The 25,368-nt window shown below is 36.6% G+C and overlaps 1 protein-coding gene across 1 annotated transcript in view; it reads left to right on the plus strand.

The window, feature by feature from the left end:
- The window catches only part of NRG3 (neuregulin 3), a 1,055,237-nt gene extending 1,053,389 nt beyond the window's left edge, over positions 1-1,848 (plus strand). Inside the window, exon 9 of the mRNA XM_029245782.1 lies at positions 1,005-1,848. Within this exon, the coding sequence (XP_029101615.1) occupies positions 1,005-1,512 (508 nt within the window). The 3' untranslated portion in view covers positions 1,513-1,848. The remainder of the gene's footprint in view (positions 1-1,004) is intronic.
- Positions 1,849-25,368: the final 23,520 nt, after the last annotated feature.

The raw sequence follows: 25,368 nt of genomic DNA on the forward strand, positions 1-25,368 counted from the left end.
TGCTTAAATTTTAATGCTTAAGGTTAAAATTGAGGAAAAAGAATTGAGAAATAGAATAAATACTACTGTTCAAGTCCCCAAACTACATTTCCGTGAACCTACGATATCCCTGCCTCACTTTTTGGCACTGGAAAGTTCAGAGGCAATGGAAAATTCACTAGCTCTGAACAAGCAAGAGGGGGGCCAGCCAGATTCTGGCATATTTAAACCACTTGGAACGGCACGATGGCGTTCTCAACAAGCCATTTTACCATGCACCCATGAACTACCTTACTTGGCTCCAGAATCCATGTGAGGAACGTTACTAGCTTGGTCGAGGCCCTATGGAACTCACTTCATGTTCATCTTGGGCAGACAGAGGAACTGTGTGCCTCTCATCCCATCTTTTAGGCTCAGCAAACTGGCAGTGAGGCAGTTCCTAAAGAGCAGAGTGCCAGTGGAAATTGGATTTGGTCCCCCTAAAGTCAGTGTGAAGCAGAGAAACTCAGGACTTTAGTACCTTGATGCTTAATATTGGGCTTCCTGATTGCCTCCACCTAGGGTGGCCACAAGGAGCCTACACTGGACTACACCAGGGCTGAGAGGGTGGTCAGGTTGATGGAGTGGAGTAATGCCGTTATGGGTTTCCTGTTTGTCACTATGGAAGGGCCACACTTACCTGCTCAATCCCCATTTACTTTGTATTCTAGGATAGAGGTCAGGAAGACTATATCCCACCTGCCTATACAGCTGTGGTGTGTTGAAAGATCCCTGGACTTAAAGTAAGAAGATCTGGGTTTGAGTCTCAGTCTGTCACTTATTTTCTGTGTGACCTTGGGCAAGTCACTTCACCTATCTGAGCTTCAGTTAACTTCTCTGTTTAACTGGGAACATAGTATCCGTCTCATGGGGTTGCTGTGAGAATTCAGTGAGATGGTGCATGTGGAAAGTGCTTTGTTGACTGACTAGTGCTCTCAAGAAGCTGGGAAGAGCACAGAATACGTAACACTTTGTTTCTTCTTCAGGTATTCGTCCAGTGGTTTAACAACCCAACAAAATGCATCAATAAATATGCAACTGCCTTCGAGAGAGACAAACTCCTATTTTAATAGCTTGGATCAAACGGACCTGATGGGATATTCATCCCCAAGGGCCAGTTCCGTGCCCATCATCCCCTCAGTGGGTCTAGAGGAAACCTGCATGCAAATGCCAGGGATTTCTGAAGTCAAAAGCATCAAATGGTGCAAAAACTCCTACTCTGCTGATATTGTCAATGTGAGTATTCCAGTCAGCGATTGTCTTATAGCAGAACAGCAAGAAGTGAAAATACTGCTAGAAACTGTCCAGGAGCAGATCCGAATTCTGACTGGTGCCAGGCGGTCAGAAGACTACGAACTGGCCAGCGTAGAAACCGAGGACAGTGCGAGTGAAAACACAGCCTTTCTCCCCCTGAGTTCCACAGCCAAATCAGAACGAGAGGCCCAATTTGTCTTAAGAAATGAAATACAAAGAGACCCTGCATTGACCAAGTGACCTGAGATGTAAGAATCTGTGCATTCTATGCTTTGCTCAACAGGAAAGAGAGGAGATTAAATACAAATTATTTATATGCATTAATTTAAGAGCATCTACTTAGAAGAAACCAAATAGTCTATCACCCTCATAGTGTTTTTTAACAAAATATTTTTTTAAAGGGAAAGAAACGTTTCAGGAGGGATAAAGCTTACCACTAAAGCTTTTGGGTAGAATTTTGAATACAATTTCATTTAGTCCCAACACTCTCCTCTTTGGCTCTCAGTAGACGTGGGCAATTCAGACTCTCAGCCCCACAGTGCCGGTGACCTCATGAAAAAGTGCTGGCAGTTACCCGGTTTCAAAGAGAAGAGACGTATCCCAAGGGTGGGCATGCCAGTGAGCAGGTGGCCCTTGCCATTTGGCTTGCCAATCCCTAAATTTCTATTCACTCGACAGCCTCATCACAGGTTATGTCACGTCAACAAATGTAGTGTTTTCTATTTACTTTTTGAAGAATGGCACAAAGACTCTGGAAGGAGAGGGACAGGAGACAGAGGGAGTCGTGGGGCAATCTTAGCCACTCTTACGTGCCAGCTTCCTCTGAAATTTGAAGGCACAGAATCTCAGAGGGAGGTAAGAAATTATTACAGAAAAAGAGACAAAAAACATCACACTGTCGTGTCACTAAAATCATGCTAATAGCTAATAGAAATGTTTTCGTTTGAGATCGTTTAGGGGCTCCAAAGGAGCACTTCTCAGTGTGTGTGCCTGTGTGTCTGGGCTTGCTCACTCGAGCACCGGTATGCTGTATGCACATATGTTCATCGTGCGTATGTGTGTGCATGTGTGTGCGTTAAGCTTGCTAAAATTTGTTCTGAAACATCAGGGAATCTAATATTCAGAAAAAATTTCCCTCTTAGATCTGTTCGCTTTAAATTTTTCCATTAAGTATAAAGTTCAGTTAGTAAATCAAGGTCACGTGCATGGTGGGGTCCTATAAAACTCTTGACAATGTCTAGACTATTTTCTGATGTGAATATTTTTGAGAGGAACAGCTGTTGGCTCATTAATGATATCAGTATCACAAGGCGAGTTGGGGATGTGTATTTTGAATCATGCGTACTTAAATTATTTATACAAGCCAATGATCAAATTGATAGTTAGTTACCCTTTGTTTTCTCATCTTCCTCATTACTTTTTGTAGCAAGTCTACTACGCGTGGACCAAGACATTGGCTTCTGTGGTTAATATGGAAAGAATAAATTGTTGAAATTACAAAACCCAGCCTATTCAGTTCACAGGAAGCCCCCCAAAGAACAGTAAATTGTGTTGTATGTTCATTTGGAATAAAGCAATATTTTTACCACTGCTAAGGTGAACTGAAACTTCTAAAGATTTGTCTGTTTTATTTAGCCTTACTTTCACGGGGCATTCAAGGACATTAGTGTTCACATAACCAGTCTTTCTTTTTCCAATTATTGGTGGTGTTGAGTTGTTATGTTTACACTGTTTTAAATAAAAAGGCATAGTATTTGAAAGTATATAAAAGATTTCTTTTACTGAAGTTTGGGAAAACCTTGATTAAAACTTCCCGTGGAAGACTCACATTCCACTGAAAAGGAATGTAACTAACTATTTCTGAATCAAATATTGAATATACACAATTCTTAATTAAGGTTAAGCTGTTTCTGTGTAAAATACATTGCAGATTGCTCTCTGAGAACATTCTTTCTTTGATAATAGACATAAATAGACATAATGCCATACAGGGAAAATAAAGAACATTGTGTTCTTATCAACACTGTTTAGTGGAAATTCAAAAGTCTCAAATGTTGAAAACATTTTGGTAGAAATGCATTTTATATTTAACAAAAGCTTCATGGTGTTCCTTAGTTGTCCCACTGTTGTTCCTTTGTTTTGAATATAGAGGTAATAATACTAGACTCTTAAAAAGGATTATTACAACTTTTTAATGTCTCAATTATCTAAATTCTCATTTAGAAATAGTATATCATTGGGAAAATTTTAGAAAAATGGTTTTAATTAACTGGTGTATAAAAACCCCATAACTTGCATATTTGATATGCTATTGTGTTGAAATTTATCACAATTATCAAACGTTCACTGGAAGTCCTCCCAAGTCAACCTTGTCTTGGGTTTTTCACTAAAATGCTACCTGTTGCGTATCTAAACGGATTCATACAGGATCCACCTAATTAGGAGTTTGTGTATTTTGTGACTCACTGCAGTTATTTCTTTTTTAACATCTTCCACTGCAGTTATATTAATATATCTTTTGCTCTAAGGAGATCGAAGGTTGTCAATCAAACTTAAGTCCTGATCTGACCCCTTAATTTTTTTTTTTAAAGTTGAACTATATATTATGTGATTATAAACAGCCTCGTGCGTTCTAAAATGTATGAAAGTTACACACATCCACTGGCGGCCCGATGTAAAGTTTAGAGATAAAGTTATGTCCAAATTGATAGTAGAGACAAAACTCCTCCGTAAAGAACAGTTATTAAGGGTCACTTTCAGTGGCCATTTGTCTCCTTTTGGAATGTGAAGCTCTCCTGTGAAAAGGGTCCACACTCAAAAAGCACCTCTTTGGGCACCAGCAGACAAGTGCTGATAGCATCAAGACTTTCAGAATTGATCTAACGTGGCCAACACCTGGAGACATCGATACCTTGTCCTTCAAGTTCATGTGCCTACAGGGAAGTGTTTATTTCTACAAGACACTTCTGATTTTGCTTCATTTTCCCTGTATTTCTTATGTGAATAGGTATTTGGAGATTTGGTAATTAAGTTAGTTGCGTATTCACTACTTACTGGAGAATGGATGTCACTCATTATTTTTCACTCTGCATCATCTTCTGATGTCTTTTTTTATAAAGTGTGTGTTATTCTGATTTGCCAGTGACTTCTATAGAATGCTGTTGTTCAAAATATATGAACAATTTTATGCTAATGAGAAATAGTGGAAATTATGTTGGAGAATTGGCATCTAAATTCTCTGATTTTTGTATGCACATTAAGTGCTCTATGTTTTACACTCTTGTCCAATATCTACCTTGCTATGGGTGAAGGACTAAATATTTGTAGATAGATCAAATCTCCAATGATTTACATTATTTCCAAGCAGCAATAACAAGGTCCTCTGGAGGAGAAACAGTGCGATTTTCAGGACTCCACAATTACCCTGTTTTGATCATAACATATCAGGCCTACCAAAAAGAGAACAGAAGGGCCAAGCAGATTTCCAGAGAATGATCACTGGCTTCTGAATTGACTGACAGCTACAATTTGAGTGGGGCTTTTGGCGACTGTAGCTAAAGCTCTCAATAACCAGGTCTCCACCAGAATATGCTTGACGTATGCAGCAGTCACTCACCTTACCTTGCAGTATGGTGCTATAGGAAACCATGACTCCCTAAGTGAGGGGGGATGGTAACTCCTTTGATTCCAGCCCTGTAAACCAGAAAATATTGCCCTTAGACAAGTGCTATGAAAAATTTCCCAAATGAGTCTATAGTATACCTAGGAACACAGCAGGAGGGGTGGGGTTTTTATTTGAGCTTTTGGTATCCAGGAAACATTTTATATATAAAGAATACTTTTTAAATTATTATTCAATTGTATAGATTCAGTACACTGTATTCAATGATAGCATGTCTGTACCCTGTTTGTACTTTAGTCTACAGAAATTCAGTCTTCATCCAAGAAAGACCAGCACAATGTTTCTGGGCTGTTCTCAATTTTAAATGCATCCCAATATGTCATGGGAAATGAGGCCTTTAAATAAGCTTTATCTCTTCCTCTTTTATTCTTTCTTTCCCTTTTAAAGAAATAGTGAGGGTAAAGGAAGAAATTCATTCCTTAAGATCAACATCATTCTCTCATAATAATCTGTTTCCTACTGTGACTACACACACACACATACATACATATATAAGTATATATGTATGTATAAAATATATATGTATATTACATTTAGTTTGATTATTTTGGTGGCTTTATTTTTGGTTCATTTGACAAATATTAAAGTGATTGCCTCATGGAATGCCAACGAAATAATATCATTTAGAAATCAGCCAACTTGGCAATGTTTAGGTAATACAGGCATTTTCTAGTTTTTTCTCTTTCTAAGGTAAGCAGAAATATCCTCGGGTTGGAAAATTCAAAAGACCCTGGAGTAGAATGTCTGCTAGATTCTCTCTTAGAAATGAAGATTAAACTATGGGTATATATGATTACTGTCCCTATAGTGTATAATTTCAAATATATTTTTTTACAAATTTAACCATTAGATCTCTAAAAGGGGCCTAAACAGGTGTCTGACTTCTAGTGCCCACTGAACTCTAGTAAGGAGTTGTGGTAAGGGCAGAATGGTGGTGGGGAAACCACATGTTAATGTTGGATACCCAGTGAAGATACTAGCAGAGATGACCAGACTTAAAAGTACTAGGCCTCTAGTACTTTGATAACTTTTTGTCATAAAAACCTGTATTGATTGCATGTGTATTGTTGCCTATGAAAGCATTAATGATGCGACAGCAAATAATTCTTGTTGGAAATGAATTAGAAAACCTTTATATTGGAAGTTGTCTTTGTGAAAGCTTCTGATTTATGTATGCATAATAGTAGCTCCATGACCCCATCTGTCAAATAAGGAGGATGATCTTGTTCATCTATGATTTCCCTTTCAAATTGGATGGAATGTTATCCAATCATTCCAACTCAGACTTTACCTCATTATTTGTCATCCAGTAACATAGCCCTTTGGAAAGAAAATGGCTGTAAGACTTCAAAATTATTGGAATCTGTATATCAACCTGTGAATGACTTACATTTATAATATTCCACTTAATTTCCAGGGAGAAATAGACAGGATCCCTTTTGTGATTGTTGTTAAAGTAAATTTACCTAGGCCAGGTAATAAAGAAGAAGGGATGGCCAAGAAAATATCTAATTTCAAAGCTTGAGCATCAAAATTTGCCCCAGATTTTTGAGTATTTGCCACAGATTTTTAAACTGTGCACTTTTACTGAAGCCAGAGCAAAGGGTTCTGCAGAGAAGGCATGAGACCTTGAAGCTGTTCTCCTCTCACAGAAGCTGTGACACACTCTCATTGGATACACAGCATATTTACTGATATTATCAATTATTTGCATCTCAAACTTCTGAACATGAACTCTCCAATTAATAGTGAATAAATTCTCTGGAGACACTATTCACATTATAGTTGGAAATAATCCTGTCTTTGGGGGACACAATAGACCAAAAAAATGCAGAGGTTACTTACTTAAGTTTGGTTGTAATTTCTGTTTTTAACAAATTAGTATCTGTTGGCTCCTCCAGCAGCATCCTGAGTAGCATTAATTCTCCCATCTATAATTTATCTTCATTGAGGGCAACATCTGAATTCCTAAGTATTTAATAAAACAACACAGAATGTTGAAAACCTCAGTCAAAAACAGTACAGCTCTTTAAATTGTGTTGGTTTTTAAAGTTATACAGATTCCATATAGTTGTTTACAAAACTGAAATAGAAGGGAAAAAAATTCACATTTTCTTAACTTGTTTTTAATATATTTAGATGTCTGATAAACCACTCATACAGCCTTGTTACACTTTACATTGATCTTTCTGAAATAAATTTAAATGTAAGGGCTTGCACAATCACACACACACACGCACAGCACAATACACGTGGTGTGTTAAAACTCAATGTTGTACTCCTTTTCCTTAGATTTTTTCCTTTACAGGTCACCCAAGTATGTGACACTCCAAACTCTTATGACATGGAAGACCTTGATTTTAGATATGTCTCTTAGGAAATGCCTACAGCAAAAAAAATATAGTGATTATCTTTTAAGGTTTGTTCTATATAGCCTGCTTTTGAATTTTATCTTTACCAATAAAAATCTGGAGAATAGATACATTTGTTCAAACCGAAACAAATGGAAGAATGGAAAACTTCCCTTAAAATCACTACACATTTTCCAGTAGCCAACGTATATATTTTAAAGATAATTAGTGGGAAATTAATCGGCTCTTTCTTACTTTTTCAAGGATGCAACTGTACACATTAAATCTAAATAAACAAATTCACTTCTTCTTAATATATTTGACCAATCATATTTTAAACAAAGAATGTAAATCACACAGAGAAGAATACATGCAAAATGGTCAGAATATTTTTAGTTGTCATTTAAAATAAATTTACCAAAACTGATCTTTTGTGCCTGTGATAATAATTTTGTTTAAAGGAGTGTATATGTATCTCCTTTACCTTCTTCCAAGAAAACGTTTCAGAATGATGTCCACCAATGTGTGGGATATGAAGGCTATGGGAAATAATACGAGCTGTATGTCCCTTGACATCCTAGTAAAGTTCCATTACATCTGCACTTTGTTTCCAGGGAGAGAAATCATATTGCTTATTAAAAATTAAGAAGTGAATTTAATAGTCAATCTAGTAATAATCTTGACTTCACATAAGTTTACATATGTGGAGGAAATCCTTGACTATCATTTCCCTGTCATCCCTTTTCAGTAGCCTTTGATGAAGCTGGACACTCAGATTCCCTTAGGTTAGATTCTTACTGCATGTTCCTCTTATCTCACTTCTCTTTTATTAAACAGGGAATTTTCAGCTAAAATGAGACATTGATGTGACTTGGTAGGAAAAAATAGCTTTGCTCTTTGAGTTGTATCACTGGGGGAATAAACTAGGAACATTTCAAATGTGATTATAAGGTTCATGACTTTAACCAGTATCTTCTCATATACAGACATACCCCAGGGCCCTTTAATTTTCCTAATATTGTTAACAAACTTTTCAACCTTATTATTGTTTTTTACAACAGCATTTTCCATTTTTTAAGAGACAAAGACAAAATCATCCATTCACATAAAAGAACAAAACAATAGGTAAAACAAAGCAATCATCCTTTAAACAATGACCAAAATACAAACCAATAACAATATTTGTAAAGGCTTCAAGTAAAATACTGAGTAAAAATCAAATCAAATCTAAGGTTAGAATAATGTAGAGAAATACTGGCAAATAGTTTGCATAATACGGTTTTTTCATAATTCTTCTGCATAAGTGGACTCTTCTTTCCATAATAATATTTAATGTTTTAGAACTTCTACTGGGCATTAATTATACCTATTTAGTATATTTAAATGTGCAAACATTTAAATATACTAAAATGTCCACTTTGCCATTTCTTCTAACGTGACACAAAGTTTATGAAAATTTGTGTAGATAAAAAGATAGAAAAAAATAGGGAGAATTATAAAAAGAAATTATTATCTATTAACCTCTCCTTATTTTCTCATTGACACTCACTGACACCTTTCACTGAATGCTCCCATATTTTAAGCTAAACACAGAGGAAGCTACTGAATCAATTACGGAGGCAGATGCAAACATATTTTGAGAATTAAAATGTCTGATACACAGATACAAGGAGTTGCAGTCTTCCTTGGATGCAAATAAAGCTGAAAAGTACCGTATAGCACAGAGTTTGAGAAATGGGGAATTATTTTGATTTAAAAAATATTTGTTCTGCAGAGTCCATTCATTACAGCTAAAAAAATGAATAAGCATCACTGTGAGTCTTTTCTCCATTGAAAAAGAAGAGTTAGGCACATGATACCATGAATAGTTATACAACAGAAAGATTTAACTAATAAATTTCTTTTTGCTTTGCTTTATCATCTTACTTTAAAAATAATGTTACTGAAAGTGTGAAAAATAAGAAAATAATCGGCATGGATTCAACTATGCTAAGACCATAGTAAGCAGTGTCTTTAATATACTTTCTTCTCATTTTTCAATATATATGTATATATCATATATACATATGTATATATATGTAATATATATGTATATATCACCATTATTTTCCTACTGTGGTTTATTATAACTTAAAAAATAGTATATCATACTATACCATGGTAAACATTTAATTTAAAGGCTAAATTCCAATTTGTTCTATTATGACTTATTTAGACATTCTATTATTATTTGAATTATTCAAATATAATTATATATAAGAAATATAATTATTATTTAAATTGCTTCCATTCATTCACTACCCTAAATAATTCCACAATTAATATTAAAATACACATTATTTACTCTTCCTTTCTTTTGAAAGGAAACTGTGGGTCCATGCACAAGTGTCTTAGGGTCTGTATACCTTCAAAATTGTAAGTAATGCTTGTGTATAGGTCAGTATGTACATTCTTTGGTAGGGGGAGGAGGTCTATCAGTAAAAATTTTATAAGGTTAATAAGGAGATCTGTGAACTTCACTGGTTAAGAATAATTTTTTGAAATAATGTCTTGGTTACACATTATAAGAAATTGTATGGCTGGGTTAATGAGTATGGAGTTTTTTGCTTTCTTTTTTTTTACTTTGTTTTTTTTTAGAGCAGTTTTAGGTTCACAGCAAAACTGAGAAGAAGGTACAGAGAGTTCCCATATACTTCCTGCCCCCCACATGCATAGCCTTTCCTATTATCAACACCCCCACCAGAGCAGTACATTTGTTACAACTGAAGACCCTACATGGGCGCATTATAGTCACCCAATATTCATAGTTTACCTTATGGTGCACTCTTGTTATTGTACCTTCTATGGGTTTTAACAAATACATAATGACATGTATTCACTATCGTGGTATTATACAGGGATTTTCACTGCCCTAAAAATCCTCTGTTCTCTACCTATTCATTCCTCTCTCCTCTGCCACTCCGCAGCAACCACTGATCTTTTTTTACTGTCGCCATAGTTCTACCTTTTAGTATGGCCACTTTGAAAATTTATTTTAGACGGTGCTCAATTGATTTCTGGAAGTGGTAATATATGCAGTTTTAACATCACCTGAATTTTTTATTTTGCTTATCAGTATAACTGTAATTGGTTTAGATCTAATCAGAAATGCATCATTTTAATGAAGCTTAATTTTAACTTCCAATTACAAAAAATGTTACAAGTTTACACAAAAAATATATAAGAAGAAAAATTTAAAAACACCACAGGAGATAACCACTATTAACATTTGAGTATATTCCCTTCCAATATTTTTAGTTGAATAAATATATACATTCCATATTTTAAAAATTGGAGTCATCTAATATTTAAAACATTTTGTCCTGCTTCATTAACTTTACATATGGTCTCTAATAATTTCCTCAGTTTATAAAGTATCTTCACACATAACATTTCTAATGGTTACACAAGCCATTATATGGATGAAACACATTCATATTTTCAAAGGGTCCTTTAAATATTTATCATATATACTATTTGAGTTTTAAATGTTTACCTACCTTTGACTTGTGTGTTTCAACACTGTATATACACATATATGCATTAATGGCTTTTTGGCATTAGCATATTTCTATGTAGAGATAGAAACAGATATTGTGTTCTCTCACGGTATTAATTTTGTTTTTTTGTAGCAGCCTGCTTGATGGATTTTGATCATGAAAATCATAATATTTTGCTAATGTAGACAGCTGGATTAAAAGACATAAGCCCTAGAGAAACCCCTGTACAGCTGACTATATTCACATCTCCCAATCCATACTCAAAAAACTGAGCATTAAAGGAGACAATGATTTAAAAACTGCCATCAGCTTTGGAACCTGGAAGGAGTGACATAAAAGCAAACCATTATAAAGAATTGAGAATATATATCCGGCACTAGATGTTTTACATATATCAACTTATTTAGTCTTCATAATAACCCTATGAGGTAGATATAAATATGATCCCCATTTTAAAGATAAGGAAACCAAAGCATAGAGAAGTTAAGAGACTTGCCCAAAGTTTCCCAGATAACAAATTGTAAGAGGCTGGACTTCAAACCAGAGTCCTTGAAGAGTTACCCTTTATTTTCTAACCTCTATCATTATCTTCCTTGAGGAATTTCTGATAATCATAGTTCAAATGTTCAAGACAGTGTAGACTCTCCAAGGCTAGGTGAGGATGATCGTGACTCTAGTTCACCAAACTCAGATAGGCTATAACCAGTGCTAGAAATGAGGGCAGAGCATAGCACTAATGAATGGGAACTGCACCCAATTTTACGGGTTATTTGAAATTCTCACATACAAAGTGCAGTGATTAGATATTTAGCAAAATCGCTATTTCTTATCCCAAATATGACAGACAGTAGTGCTAGGAAGGAAGCCAGAAGGATCATATGCATGGCCATGGCTACACCCACTCTTTTCATCAAGCGAAGACTGTGTACAAAATGGTGATCCTCAGGTCATCTGTTTCAACAAAGCAAGAGTTAGTGTGTGGTTGAACGTTCGTGTCCATTCACTTCAAGGCACCACACCATGGAAATATCATTATAAATGTGTGTGTATTTTTTTTTCTTTTGCCTACCCGATCCTTTATGCAATTCAACATACAAGGTGACACCAAGATAAGTCAAGTGAAGTTCCAATTTGGGTGCCTCCATCTCCCTCCCCTAAATCCAGATTCAGTGGCTGCCAAAGCCAGAAGGGGCTTAGGGTAGGGTGTATGTGGTTAATAGAAGAAATACAGAAGATTCATTCAATCTCTGCCACACACCAACCATTATTAGGCTGACACAAGCCCTAGAGAAACCTCTGCATGGTCAAGGCAGAAAGACCACCAGATACCTCAACAGGGGCATTGTGAAGCAATTTGTAGGGAAAAACAAAGGTCAAATATACAGCTTTTAATAGGCAGAGGTCATGACTTTTCAAAACAAGATTTGCTCTAATGTTGCACCTTAGAAATTATCAGCTATTATATCAAAATAAGAAAATTTACACTCAGAAATGAGATAAAAGACTAAGAGCAATGGCTGAGAGTCAGTAAAGGAGAAAACACATTATATAATAAAGTCAAGAAAAAAGTTATTTAAAGAAGAAATAGAGCACAACTGAAATCTGGCAGAATTAGTAAATAGGGAAATTAGCAATGTAAAAAGAGGCCCCAATAGTACTTGAGTTAAAAACGCAGGAAGCGAATTTCCTACTCTTTCTCCCTAAGATACATTATTTGTTCCAAAGCTTAAAAAAAAACAAAACAAATGGAAAGTAACGTTTTTAAATGTTAAAAAACAAAAATAATTCTACTCTCTTCTAAATAACAGGTGTCAAAGAGGAAATAAAAGTTTCAGTTAAAGAAAATTTAGAGTATAAAAAGCAAGACATAAAAAATGTTTAAAACTAACCAAAGCTGAACTCAGTGGTATCTGCAGAGCCTTGGATGAATTCAACATTAAACAAGAAAGATGTGTTTAAATTAAGAATTCAACTGAGAAAGTTAGAAAGTAATATAATGCACTTAAAAAAAAGTCCCATAAATATTTGGATCACAAAACCTTTTATCTTCCTAAGTACATTTAGTCTTTCATTAATGTTTAGCAGAACTGTCTTTGGGTAATTGCTATTTGCAATATCACTTATAAATATGTATGCAAAAAACCCAAATGAAATGCTTACAAATGGATTATACTCACATAATAAAAATTACCATGACAGCATAAGGTTTATTTTAGCAATTTAAATATATTTTAATATTAATGTATTTAGTAACATGATTTATTTCCATAAATAGGAAAAAAATCAGATATGATTCCATTTATATTCCTGAAAAAAGCATTTTGTTAATTAAGGGGAAAAAACCCCACTTCCTTAACAATGCAAAGTCAATGGTCAGTATTAGACATAGCGATTAAACATCAGATTCATCTTCCTTGAAGAACAAGGTCACTTTTTCACTATTAACAAAGCTAACATAGATGAACATTATCTAGCAATAAGAATAAGAAAATAAAGTAGGTATAAATATGGCAAACATAGAGTCACAAGGATCTGAAAAAAATTCAAAAGTCAACAGAATGATACTATAAACAATTTCAGTAATAAGCCTGTAAGCAAAATAGAATGGCTAGAAAATATAAGCTAAATAATATCCTATATGCAATATTAACGTAAATATACATTACCTTGAAATAAATCTAAGGGAACTACCAAATAAAATAGCATTAATGAATAGTTAAATAAATGGGAATATAATTTTTCTCTTCATGGGAAAACTTCATATTTTAAACTTCTCACGAATTTCTAGTTTCATTTATAATTATAATGCAATCAAATAAAATACATAGTAGGAATATTTTGGAGAATACATGAATGAGAACAGCCAAAAGTAGTTTGGAAAATAAAACTATATGGAAAAAATAGGGACAGTTTATTATAAAATCAAAGATGTTATGATGCTTTAATTGTTAAACCTTAGTGTGTTGATGCAGGTATAAAGAGAAATACAAGCAACAGCCCAGAAACGAACTCATAAATTTTAAAACATGAATAGAAATGAAGGACATTTTAAATTATAAATTCACTTTGTTCAAGAAATGTTGCTAGAAAATTGTCTAGTTTAAAAAGGGAAATATAGGTCCTTACCTCATACCACATACTATAATAAAATACTGATGAAATAAAGAGTTAAATGTAATAGATAAGCCATAAAAAACCAAGAAATGTAGTTGGTCAAGAACTTTCTAGGAATGAAAGCAAAGAGGAAACCCAAAATTGGATTATATTTACAGAATAAAAATTTAAATGGATATTTATAAAAATATAAAGTATATGATGAAATTGGAACTGTATTTATGGCATATGTTACAAAAGTTTACTATCTTAAAGAGCTCTTAAAAATAAGAAAACAACACCCAAATATTAATTATTTCAACAAATCTGAACTGATGCCTATTATATACTAGGTGGTGTTCTAGATGGTAGCAATGAACAAAATGACAAAATGTGATGCCTCAGTGAGGACAATATATAGTGGAAATAGGAGCAAATGGCAAGAACATGAATGTCTGCACACCTACGCACCCAGCCACCCACATGCACACAGACAGAAAGAATGGCAGTGTGTGTATGATATTATCTTTTATGGCTGAAATATTTCATAATAGAAGTTATATACAGAAAATTACATGAGGGTTTATGTATAAGAATATTTGCTACAGCTTTATTTAAAATAGGAAAAAATAAATTCAAAAGGTTAAACAAATCATGATATTTTATATAATGATGACATTTTATTAAATCCTGTAAAGTTGAAATACTCTTAGATATTTTTCCCAGTATTACAGTAAATTAGGATATAGGATAAAATTGACTTGTAATTTGATAACAAATAATAAATTTATACACCATGCATTCCTTCCCATATTCTTCCTACATATACATACATACATGAGTAAAACAAAACGAATAAAAGCAAGTGAAAGATACACCAAAATGCAGCTCCAGAGAAATGCTTAAATTACGATACAACAGTAAGATGGATCGTATTGCATTATTAAATACGATGCTTTCAGAGAATATTGATTGCTTTAGAAAATGTTCTCAATAAAAGCTATTGGAAGAAAATATTAAGATATTAATTAAGATATTAATTATTTCTGTGTGGTAAGATGTTGAGAATTTTATACAATTTTCAACATGTTCTTTTTTTTTAATAATGGATATGTTTTACTTTTATCTTCAGAAGATGTTAAAAATAATTTTCAACAGTCTAATTTATGAAACCCAATTCAATATTTCATAAAAAAGTAATCGTTTTGCTTCCTATCCTTACAATCCTAATTAGTACATTGTTTTACGGTGTTTTCTTTGAAGGGATTTGCCTTTTAGTTTTTGGCCTGCCTCTCTGGTTTGATTAACTGGGGCTTCTGTTCTGCTTCTCTGCATCACAATTGAGTGTTATACAGGAAGCAAAAAAAGCAGGACAATATTATTATATTCCCCCCGAGGCTTCCTATTTTCCAGAGGTTAGACATATTGGCTCAACAGCACCAAGTCGCTGTACCAATTTCTCTCTCATTTCCCTTACACCCAGGGGCAAATGGCAACTTTCTTGTCTGTCACTTTCCAACTCAGGAAGCTGACGCGTATTTTTCTGTTATTTAAAACTTGACAGATAGCTCCCAGCATCAAACCATCAATGAAAACTGCTGGCCTCTGGCGGGAAAAGAGCGGTATAAGCTTTCAACATTCTAGTAGCTTAGAATGGATTTGGGGTGGTTCAAAAATTTCTTTAAAATCATATGTGATACTGAGCTGGTTCACAGAATTCTATTTGTCATCAATAAAATGACATTAACAATACCTGCTCCCCAAAGCAAAGGTAAAATGTGTATTTATGTCCTTTGATAACGTGATGTTTGATGACAGAGAAAGCAGAGAGGGAGTCGGTCATCAAGTACCAGAGCCCACGTGACATAAGAGAAAAAATACTGTCCTGCTAACCACGCTGTTTTCTTTGTGGTAAGGAAGAACACAGGCCTCACCCTGTGAGCCCACTTACTTCTCCCTTAAAAACCATGGTGACCAAGTGTTTCCTGTGCAGAGACATTGGGTGGACAGAGTGGGTGAAATAATTCTCCACACAGATATCCCCCACATGTAAACACATTCATGTGTTTTTGACCTCCTTTCCTGCCCTCCCTTCCTTAGGCATCTATTGAGTGCTATGTGTGAGAGCAATTCTAAAAGCAGGATATACAGGGGCAAACAAAACAGACGAGGTCCTTCCTCTTCTTGGGCTAGAGTTCTATGAGGGAGATAGACAATAAGTAAGCAATTAAATAATCTAACTTCAGCTTGTGATTTAAAAACCTAAGGAAATAAGGAGTAGATGAGTGGGAAAGGAGGGGAAGGAGCTATTTTAGACAGTGTAATTGGAAAAAACACCTCTGAGATGATTCCATACTGAGTACCGAAAAGGAGTCACCCAAAGACCTGGGCCAAGGACAATGCAAGTAGGAGGAACAGCAAGTGTGAGGCTCTGAGGTGGGAGAAAGGTTGGCAAGCTGGTACAGGAGGGCCAGAGTGTCTGTAACAGAGTGAGCTAGGATGAGCTCAAGGAGATGGTCACAGAGGACAGGCTAGCACAAGCCATGTCACATAGGGTCTTATAAGACAGAGTATGGAGTTTTTATTTTAATTTAAGTGCAACAAGGCATCATCTGAGAGTCTTAAGAAGAGGAGAAGTCTGTTCAGATTTTCTTTAAAAAGATGACTTTGGTGTAGAAAATGGCTTCAGGGTGGTAAGAATAGATGAAAGAGATCATGATGAGAGGCCGATGGAATAACACAGGTAAGAGATGATGGTTGGTTGGACTGGGGTGTGTGATAACAATTACACAAAGACCGGGGGAAAAACGATGATTTGTTTAGTATTTTACATTGACAGTGGGATTTCTCATGCTTTATCTGTAATAATCTTTAAAGTCCCTTCCAACTCTAAAAGTCATAAAGGTTAATCATTTATGATCTTAGGGGAGTTCAACAATAACTTTTCATTCTCTAAAATCATTATAATATATTTGATAGTGGAATTGCAACCTCTACATCTATCTCAGTATATATCCATTTTAAAATGTTTTCAAATTTTTAATTTCAGAGAACTACTCAGTGAATATTAGACATTTTTGCTGTTTCAGATGCTAGAGATCAATTTTTAGATTGGAATTAGGTGTTTTTAACTTATAGCTCAAATTGTGTTTTCAATCCCATACTCTTCGGAGCTAGCATGCATGGCTGGCTTCCGAGCCAGGATAAGTCTGAAGTGATGATAATCTGTGTAAGAGAGCTGACTGTTGTGATATGGGTAATAAAGGTAATATTGAGGAGCAAAATTTAAGATTCCTCCTTTACTGTCCTAAACAACTGATGCTTTGCAAAAATTATATGATGATCTTTTAAACTGTGACCAACATTTATTCATTCAACAATTTGGTAAGACACTGGTTAATAAAATAGAAATGGTCCTAACCTTCACTGCTTATAGTAACTTTCTGAGACAAAAAAATTAATAAAGAGACAAATATGTGTGTGTGTGTGTGTATGTGTTGACAAGTGTCATGAAGGATATGAATAGGCCATGACGGCACAGAGCAGGGGTGATTTGGCACCCACTTATGAAGATGTTTATGAAAGGCCTCCCTCGGGAGGACATATTTAAGCCCACACATGCTTCAGCCATGTGAGGTGTAGTGGAGGCAACATTCCAGGCAAGGGAAATTACATACACAAAATTTCTTAGAGAAGAAAAGGCTTTAGCAGTTCAGGGAAGAGAAAGAAGGCCAAGGAAGCTACAAATAGGTAAGTGAACCTCTGAAGAAAAGTCAGGAGTTAGATCAGAGTAGAGATAGGATTGGTATTAAGACTTTCTAAATCCTGTGTTTGTCCCTATTATCCCGTTCATAGTTCCCAACTCTGACAGCATCTCAACTACCTGGGAATTAACAGTGTTAACAAGTCAATAATCTCCTTTGAGTATTTACACTAAGATGGATTCCAAAACAGGAAAATTGTTTCGACACTATATTAGAATGGGTCGTAAATTTGAATGGAAATGATTAAGTCTTTTAAAGAAAGAATCACCTTAAGTGGCTGCATTAATTATTGCCATTAGAACCATTAAGGTGACTAAAAACTTGTTTATACTAATGGATATATACGGAGCACTTTTTCTTTCTTAAGTATCTTCTCATTAGTCAGTTCTCAGAGGAAGCAGAAATGGTTCCAGATATTCTTTGTGAACAAAAGTTGGGAAGAAAGAGCTACTAAACTTTTATTAAATACCTACTTTATAACAGTACTAAAACTAGGGGGTAAATTTTCAAAAATTAATTAATTCATGTCATTTTGGGGAGAGCTATTATAAACTCATCAGTAAAATATGTGTTTATAGCAAGTGAATGTCCCCTGTTAAGAAAACATCAGGCATTTTGTCTTTGAGTTCTGGACTTCCTTCTTCCCTTGAGTAGAATTTTCAGAATCCTGGCCCCTGAAGGGATGGGGATGACTTTCCAGGACAGGGTGGGCAAGCGTTTAAAGCTTTGATGGTGGAGGGAGGGGGTGTGCAATCTGAGAAAAGCCTCTCAAATTAGAAGGCAGTATTTTGGGGGTGCATAGAGGCAGCAGAGTACCCATCAGGCACAGAGTACCCCACAGGAGTCAGGATCTCAACCCGATAAAAGCTGCTTAGATGTCTATGAAGGTTCAGCTCTTAGCCTGTGTGTCCAGTGCGTCACATGAGGTCAGCAGAGAGCAACTTGGTGAGGGTCAGTGCTATGAGAACTCCCAGATCTGATATAATATCCTATGTGAAATCATGTAACAAGAAAGAATAGAATTTCAGAGGACCAAAGCCTGGGCCTTTCTCATGATTTCATAGATTTGACCCATGGCATTGTTTCATATATAACCCAAAGAAGGAAAGGAAAGCACTGAAGAATTACTGTGCATGGACTTCTCTTTGACCTTGGGAAGTGACGATATGAAATGGTTTTGGTATATTTTTTTAACAAAGTATATTAAAAATGAAAATTATAAAAATGTCTTATACTTTGTGTATTATATAATTAATAGCTAATATACACCTATATTAAATATTTACTGCAATCCCATAAAGAAGATATTATTATACCCACTATAAAGATAAGGAAACGAAGACTCAAAGATAGTTCATGACTTGCCAAAGATTATATATATAAGTGTCAAAGTGAGGACTGAAACTAAGACCATTCTCTCTACCTCTCCCCGCCTTCTAAATATATCTACATACACATAGAGAGATACATACATAAATATATCCATAGGAAAATATATACATACAAACATAAACAAATATCTGTAGTCTTTACATCTGTATGACCCTTTCCCTCTCTCCCTGTAATTCTCTCTTCTTTTCTCTTTATCTTCCTCAATGGATGCCTTTCTTTATATCCCTCTGTTCAGATGCAACTGAAACTATTGAGTATCCTAGTTTGCCCACATATTCTCTTTGAACGTACAAGGTAAAGTTTCAGGGGAGGGATAGATTTTTCTGAATAATAAAGAAACAAAAATTTTTAGTTTTGAAGGGACAGCCTGGGATGAAAGAGAAGAGTTTTGTAAGGAGGGGAAGAAAAATATGAGGAGCACTGAGAGAGGGAGAGCAGAGAGAGAGAGAGAAAACAGAAGACAGAGAAAGTGGGGCAGCAGGAGCGTGACTCTGTGTGTGAAGGGAATGGGACTCTAAGAAGAGTCTTAGTCACTTGAGAACATTCTTACATCAGCAAATGGCTAATACATTTTTAGAATAGGGATATCTGAGATTAAATGCAAACTTACATCCTACTCTGTGCTGTAATTGCTCATTGCCACCCTCAAACTGTAAGTTTGCCCATGACAGTCCCTGTTTTAGAACCAAAATCCCACGTCCCAAGAAATCCCTCAGTCTCAGGTAAATTGGTCTCCTCTGTAATATTCTTTCCAGAGACCACTGGCTCCAGTCTGATTATGGGAAAATATCAAACACACATAAATATAGGGATAGTCTGTATACTGTATATATTTTGGTCAATGCCACTCAAAAATTTCAAGGAAAAAAAAGATTGAGTAATTGTCACATATTAGGTGAGACTAAGGAGACAAAATAATGAAATAAAACATAGTGTTTGGTGTTGAACTGTGTCCCCACAAAATTCATATGTTGATGTCCTAACCCCCAGTGCCTCAGAATGTGACTGGTTTTAGTGATAGGATCTTTAAAGAGGTAATTAAGGTTAAATGAGGTCATTAAAGTGGGCCCTAATCCAATAAAACAGGAGCCCGTTTGAGAAGAAATTATGATACAGACACACACAGAGGAAAGACCATGTGATGACAGAGGGAGAAGATGGTCATCCGCAAGTCAAGGAGAGAAGCCTCAGAAGAAATCGACTGTTGACACCTTGATCTTGGACTTCTAGCCCCCAGAACTGTGAGACAACAAATTTCTGCTGTTCAAGCCACTCAGTCTATGGTACTTTGTTATGGTAGTTCTAGAAAATTAATACACAAACTTTCCTGGATTGGATTTTGGAGCTAAAGACATTAGTAAAAAAAAAAAAAAAAAAAAATTGGAGAAACCTGAATAAAGTATGTAATTTACCTAATAGTACTGTGCACATGTTAATTTTTTAGTTTTGATAAATGTACCAGATGTTAAGATGGAAGATGTTAACATTAGGGGAAACTAAGTGAAGAGGATATGAGAACTCTCTCTAGTACCTTCAATTCTTTTGCAAGTACATAACTACTTTAAAGTAAAAAGTTAAAAAAAAAATCAAAGCACAAAGACAAAACATGCATAAGGCAGGACATCTCAGAAACAAACCAAAAATATATACAAAAACCTAGCCTCACTGTTAAAAAGGAGAATAGAAGAGACATGTTGAGATGAAATCAGGGAGAAGATATAGTGGCATAAGGATCAACACACTGAAGACTGAACCCAGGATCCTAACCCTCACCTATGTTTCCTATATCAGTAAAGAGATCATTCCCTTGGTTTTTATACACATTCTATTCACCACCAGGATAGGTCACTTCAAACACCTAAATGTTTCTCTTCTGCAAGTATTGCCCCTTTTATACTGCTAAGAAAATGGTGGTGGTGATGATGTTTGTGATGATGATGGTGATGATTGTTGTTAGATACTTGTACCCTCCCATCCACAAGGCTCAGAAGGCATGTTGGACCTCGTGTTGTGAACTCAAGTTGTACAAGAAAATTAACAACAGTTTGATAGTTCTGTCCTTCCACAGTGCCTTTCATTGTGCTTTGGATGAGAAAAAGCAACGCATATCCTTTACAGGGCCTATAAGTCCTTCACAATTAGACTTCTATTTCTTGAGCCTCATCATGGGACAGGCTTGCTCTCTGTTTCTGCATTGCAATACATGCTCAATAAGCATGTGTTAATCAGTGAATAAATGAAAAATTGGTAAAAGAAAGTATTTGAATGCACAACTTAAATTCTACTGCGATCAGTCTCTTCAGCAAGTGGTATTGGGAAAGTTGGACAGCTGCACATAAATCAATGAAGTTAGAACACACCCTCTCACCATACACAAAAATAAACACAAAGTGGCTTAAAGACTTAAACATAAGACATGACACCATAAAACTCCTAAAAGATCATAGGCAAAACATTCTCTGACAGATCTTACCAATGTTTTCTTAGATCAGTTTCCCAAGACAAAAGAAAAACAAACAAAAACAAACGGGACCTAATCAAACTTATAAGCTTTTGCACAGCAAAGGAAACCATAAACAAAACAAAAAGACAACTTACAGAGTGGGAGAAAATATTTGCAAACAATGTGACCGACAAGGGCTTAATTTCCAAAGTATTCAAACAGCTCATACAACTCAACAACAAAATAACAACCGAACTGAAAAATAGGCAGAAGACTAAACAGACACTTCTCCAAAGAAGAAGTACAGATGGCCAATAAGCACATGAAAAGATGCTCAACATCGCTAATTATTAGAGAAATACATATCAAAACTACAATGAGGTACCAGCTCACACTGGTCAGAATGGCCAGCATTAAAAAGTCTACACATAGGGCTTCCCTGGTGGTGCAGTGGTTGAGAGTCCGCCTTCCGATGCAAGGGACACGGTTTCGTGCCCCGGTCCGGGAAGATCCCACATTCCGTGGAGCGGCCGCACCCGTGAGCCATGGCCGCTGAGCCTGTGCGTCCGGAGCCTGTGCTCCGCAATGGGAGAGACCACAACAGTGAGAGGCCCGCGTAACGCAAAAAAAAAAAAAAAAGAAGTCTACACATAACAAATGCTAGATAGGGTGTGGAGAAAAGGGAACCCTCCCACACTGTTGGTGGGAATGTAAGTTGGTGCAGGCACTGTGGAAAACAGTATGCAGGTTCCTCAGAAAACTAAAAATACAATTACCATATGATCCAGCAATCCCACACCTGGGCATATATCCAGACAAAACTGTAATCCAAAAAGATACATGCACCCCTATGTTCATAGAAGCAATGTTCACAATAGCTAAGACATGGAAACAACCCAAATGTCCGTCAAAAGACAAATGGATAAAGACGATATGGTAATATATACAATGGAATACTACTCAGCCATAAAAAAGGAAATAATGCCATTTGCAGTAACATGGATGCAACTAGAGATTATCATACTAATTGAAGTAAGTCAAAAAGAGAAAGACAAATGCCATAGGATATCTAATATGGAATCCAAAATATGACACAAACGAACCTATCTATGAAACAGAAACAAAATCAAGGACATAGAGAACAGACCTGTGGTTGCCGAGGGACAGGGGGTTGGGGAAGAGATGGAGTGGGAGGTTGGGGTTAGCAGATGTAAGCTTTTGTACATGGAATGGATAAACAACAAGGTCCTACTAGATAGCACAGAGAACTAAGTTCAATATCTTATGATAAACCATAATGGAGAGGAAAGACCTTCAAGATGGTAGAGGAATAAGAGGTGGAGATCACCTTCCTCCCCACAAATACATCAGAAATACATCTACATGTGGAACAACTCTAACAGAACACCTACTGAATGCTGGCAGAAGACCTCAGACCTCCCACAAGGCAAGAAGCTCCCCACGTACAAGGGTAGGGCAAAAGAAGAAAGAAAAATCAGAGACAAAAGAATAGGGACGGGACCTGCACCTCCGGGAGGGAGCTGTGAAGGATGAAAAGTTTCCACACACTAGGAAGCCCCTTCACTGGTGGAGATGGGGGGGTGGGCCAGTGGGAAGCTTTGGAGCAATGGAGGAGATTGCAGCAACAGGCGTGCAGAAGGCAAAGCGGAGAGATTACCACACAGAGGATCAGTGCCAACCAGCACTCACCAGCCTGAGAGGCTTGTCTGCTCACCCATCAGAGTGGGTGGAGGCTGGGAGCTGAGGCTTGGGCTTCAGAGGTCAGAATCCAGGGAGAGGACTGGGGTTGGCTGTGTGAACACAGCCTGAAGGGGGCTAGTGCACCACAGCTAGCCAGGAGGGAGTCCAGGAAACAGTCTGGAACTGCCTAAGAGGCAAGAGACCATTGTTTCAGGGTGCACCAGGAGAGGAGATTCAGAGCACCGCCTAAAAAGCTTCAGAGGCAAGCACAAGGCATAGCTATCAGCACAGACACCAGAGACGGGCATGAAATGTTGAGGCTGCTACTGCAGCCACCAAGAAGCCTGTGTGCAAGCACGGGTCACTATCCACACATCCCCTCCCAGGAGCCTGTGCAGCCTGCCACTGCCAGTGTCACGTGATCCAGGGACAGCATCCCCAGGAGAACACAAATCACACCTCAAGCTGTTGCAACATCACACTGGCCTCTGCCACTGCATGCTCACCCCACGTTCTATACCCTTCCCTCCCCTGAGCCTGAGTGAGCCACAGCCCCGTAATCAGCTGCTCCTTTAACCCCCTCCTGTCTGGATGAAGAACAGATGCCAGACGGTGACCTACTTGCAGAGGCAGGGACAAATCCAAAGCTGAACAACAGGAGCTGTGCAAACAAAGAAGAGAGAGGGAAATCTCTCCCAGCAGCCTCAGGAGCAGTGGATTAAATCTCCACAATCAACTTGATGTACCCTGCATCTGTGGAATACCTGAATAGACAACGAATCATCCCAAACTGAGGAGGTGGACTTTGGGAGCAACTATAGACTTAGGGTTTGCTGTATGCTACTGACTAGTTTCTGATTTTTATGTTTATCTTAGTATAGTTTTTAGCACTTATTATCATTGGTGTATTTGTTTATTGGTTTGGTTGCTCTCTTTTTTAAAAAAAATTATATAATTTTTTATATTTTTATTTTAATAATTATTTTTTAATTTTTTATTTTAGTAATTTATTTATTTATTTTCTTTCTTTTTTTTTTTTTTTCTCCCTTTTCTTCTGAGCTGTGTGGCTGACAGGGTCTTGGTGCTCCAGCCAGGTATCAGGCCCGAGCTTCTGAGGTAGGAGAGCAGAGTTCAGGACACTGGACCACCGGAGACTCCCAGCCCTACATAATATCAAGCAGCGACTGCTCTCCCAGAGGTCTCTGTCTCAATGCTAAGGCCCAGCTACACTCAATGACCAGCAAGTTCCAGTGCTGGACGCCCCATGCCAAACAACTAGCAAGACAGAAACACAACCCCACCCATTAGCAAAGAGGCTGCCTAAAGTCATACTAAGTTCAAACACACCCCAAAACACACCACCAGACATGGTCCTGTGCACCAGAAAGACAAGATCCAGCCTCATCCACCAGAACACAGGCACCAGTTCCTTCCACCAGGAAGCCTACACAACGCACTGAACCTTACCCACTGGGGGCAGACACCAAAAACAATGGGAACTACAAACCTACAGCCTGTGAAAAGGAGACCCCAAACACAGTAAGTTAAGCAAAATGAGGAGACAGAGAAATACACAGCAGATGTTGGAGCAAGGTAAAAACCTGCCAGACCAAACAAAGAAAGATGAAATAGGCAGTCTATCTGAAAAAGAATTCAGAGTACTGATAGTAAAGGTGATCCAGAATCTTGGAAATAGAATGGAGAAAATACAAGAAATGTTTAACAAGGACCTAGAAGAATTAAAGAGCAAACAATGATGAACAACACAAAAAATGAAATAAAAATTCTGTAGAAGGAATCAATAGCAAAATAAATGAGGCAGAAGAACGGATAAGTGACCTGGAAGATAAAATAGTGAGAATAATTACCACAGAGCAGAATAAAGAAAAAAGAATGAAAAGAATTGAGGACAGTCTCAGAGACTTACGGAGCAACACTAAATGCACCAACAGTCGAATTATAGGGGTCTTAGAAGAAGAAGAGAAAAAGAAAGGGCCTGAGAAAATATTTGAAGACATTATAGTTGAAAACTTGCCTAATATGGGAAAGGAAATAGTCAATCGACTCCAGGAAATGCAGAGAGTCCCATACAGGATAAATCCAAGGAGAAACACGCCAACAAACATATTAA

Source organism: Monodon monoceros, unplaced genomic scaffold, assembly GCF_005190385.1.
Source record: "Monodon monoceros isolate NGI ecotype Baffin Bay Population unplaced genomic scaffold, NGI_Narwhal_1 Super_Scaffold_4, whole genome shotgun sequence".
NCBI lineage: Eukaryota > Metazoa > Chordata > Mammalia > Artiodactyla > Monodontidae > Monodon > Monodon monoceros.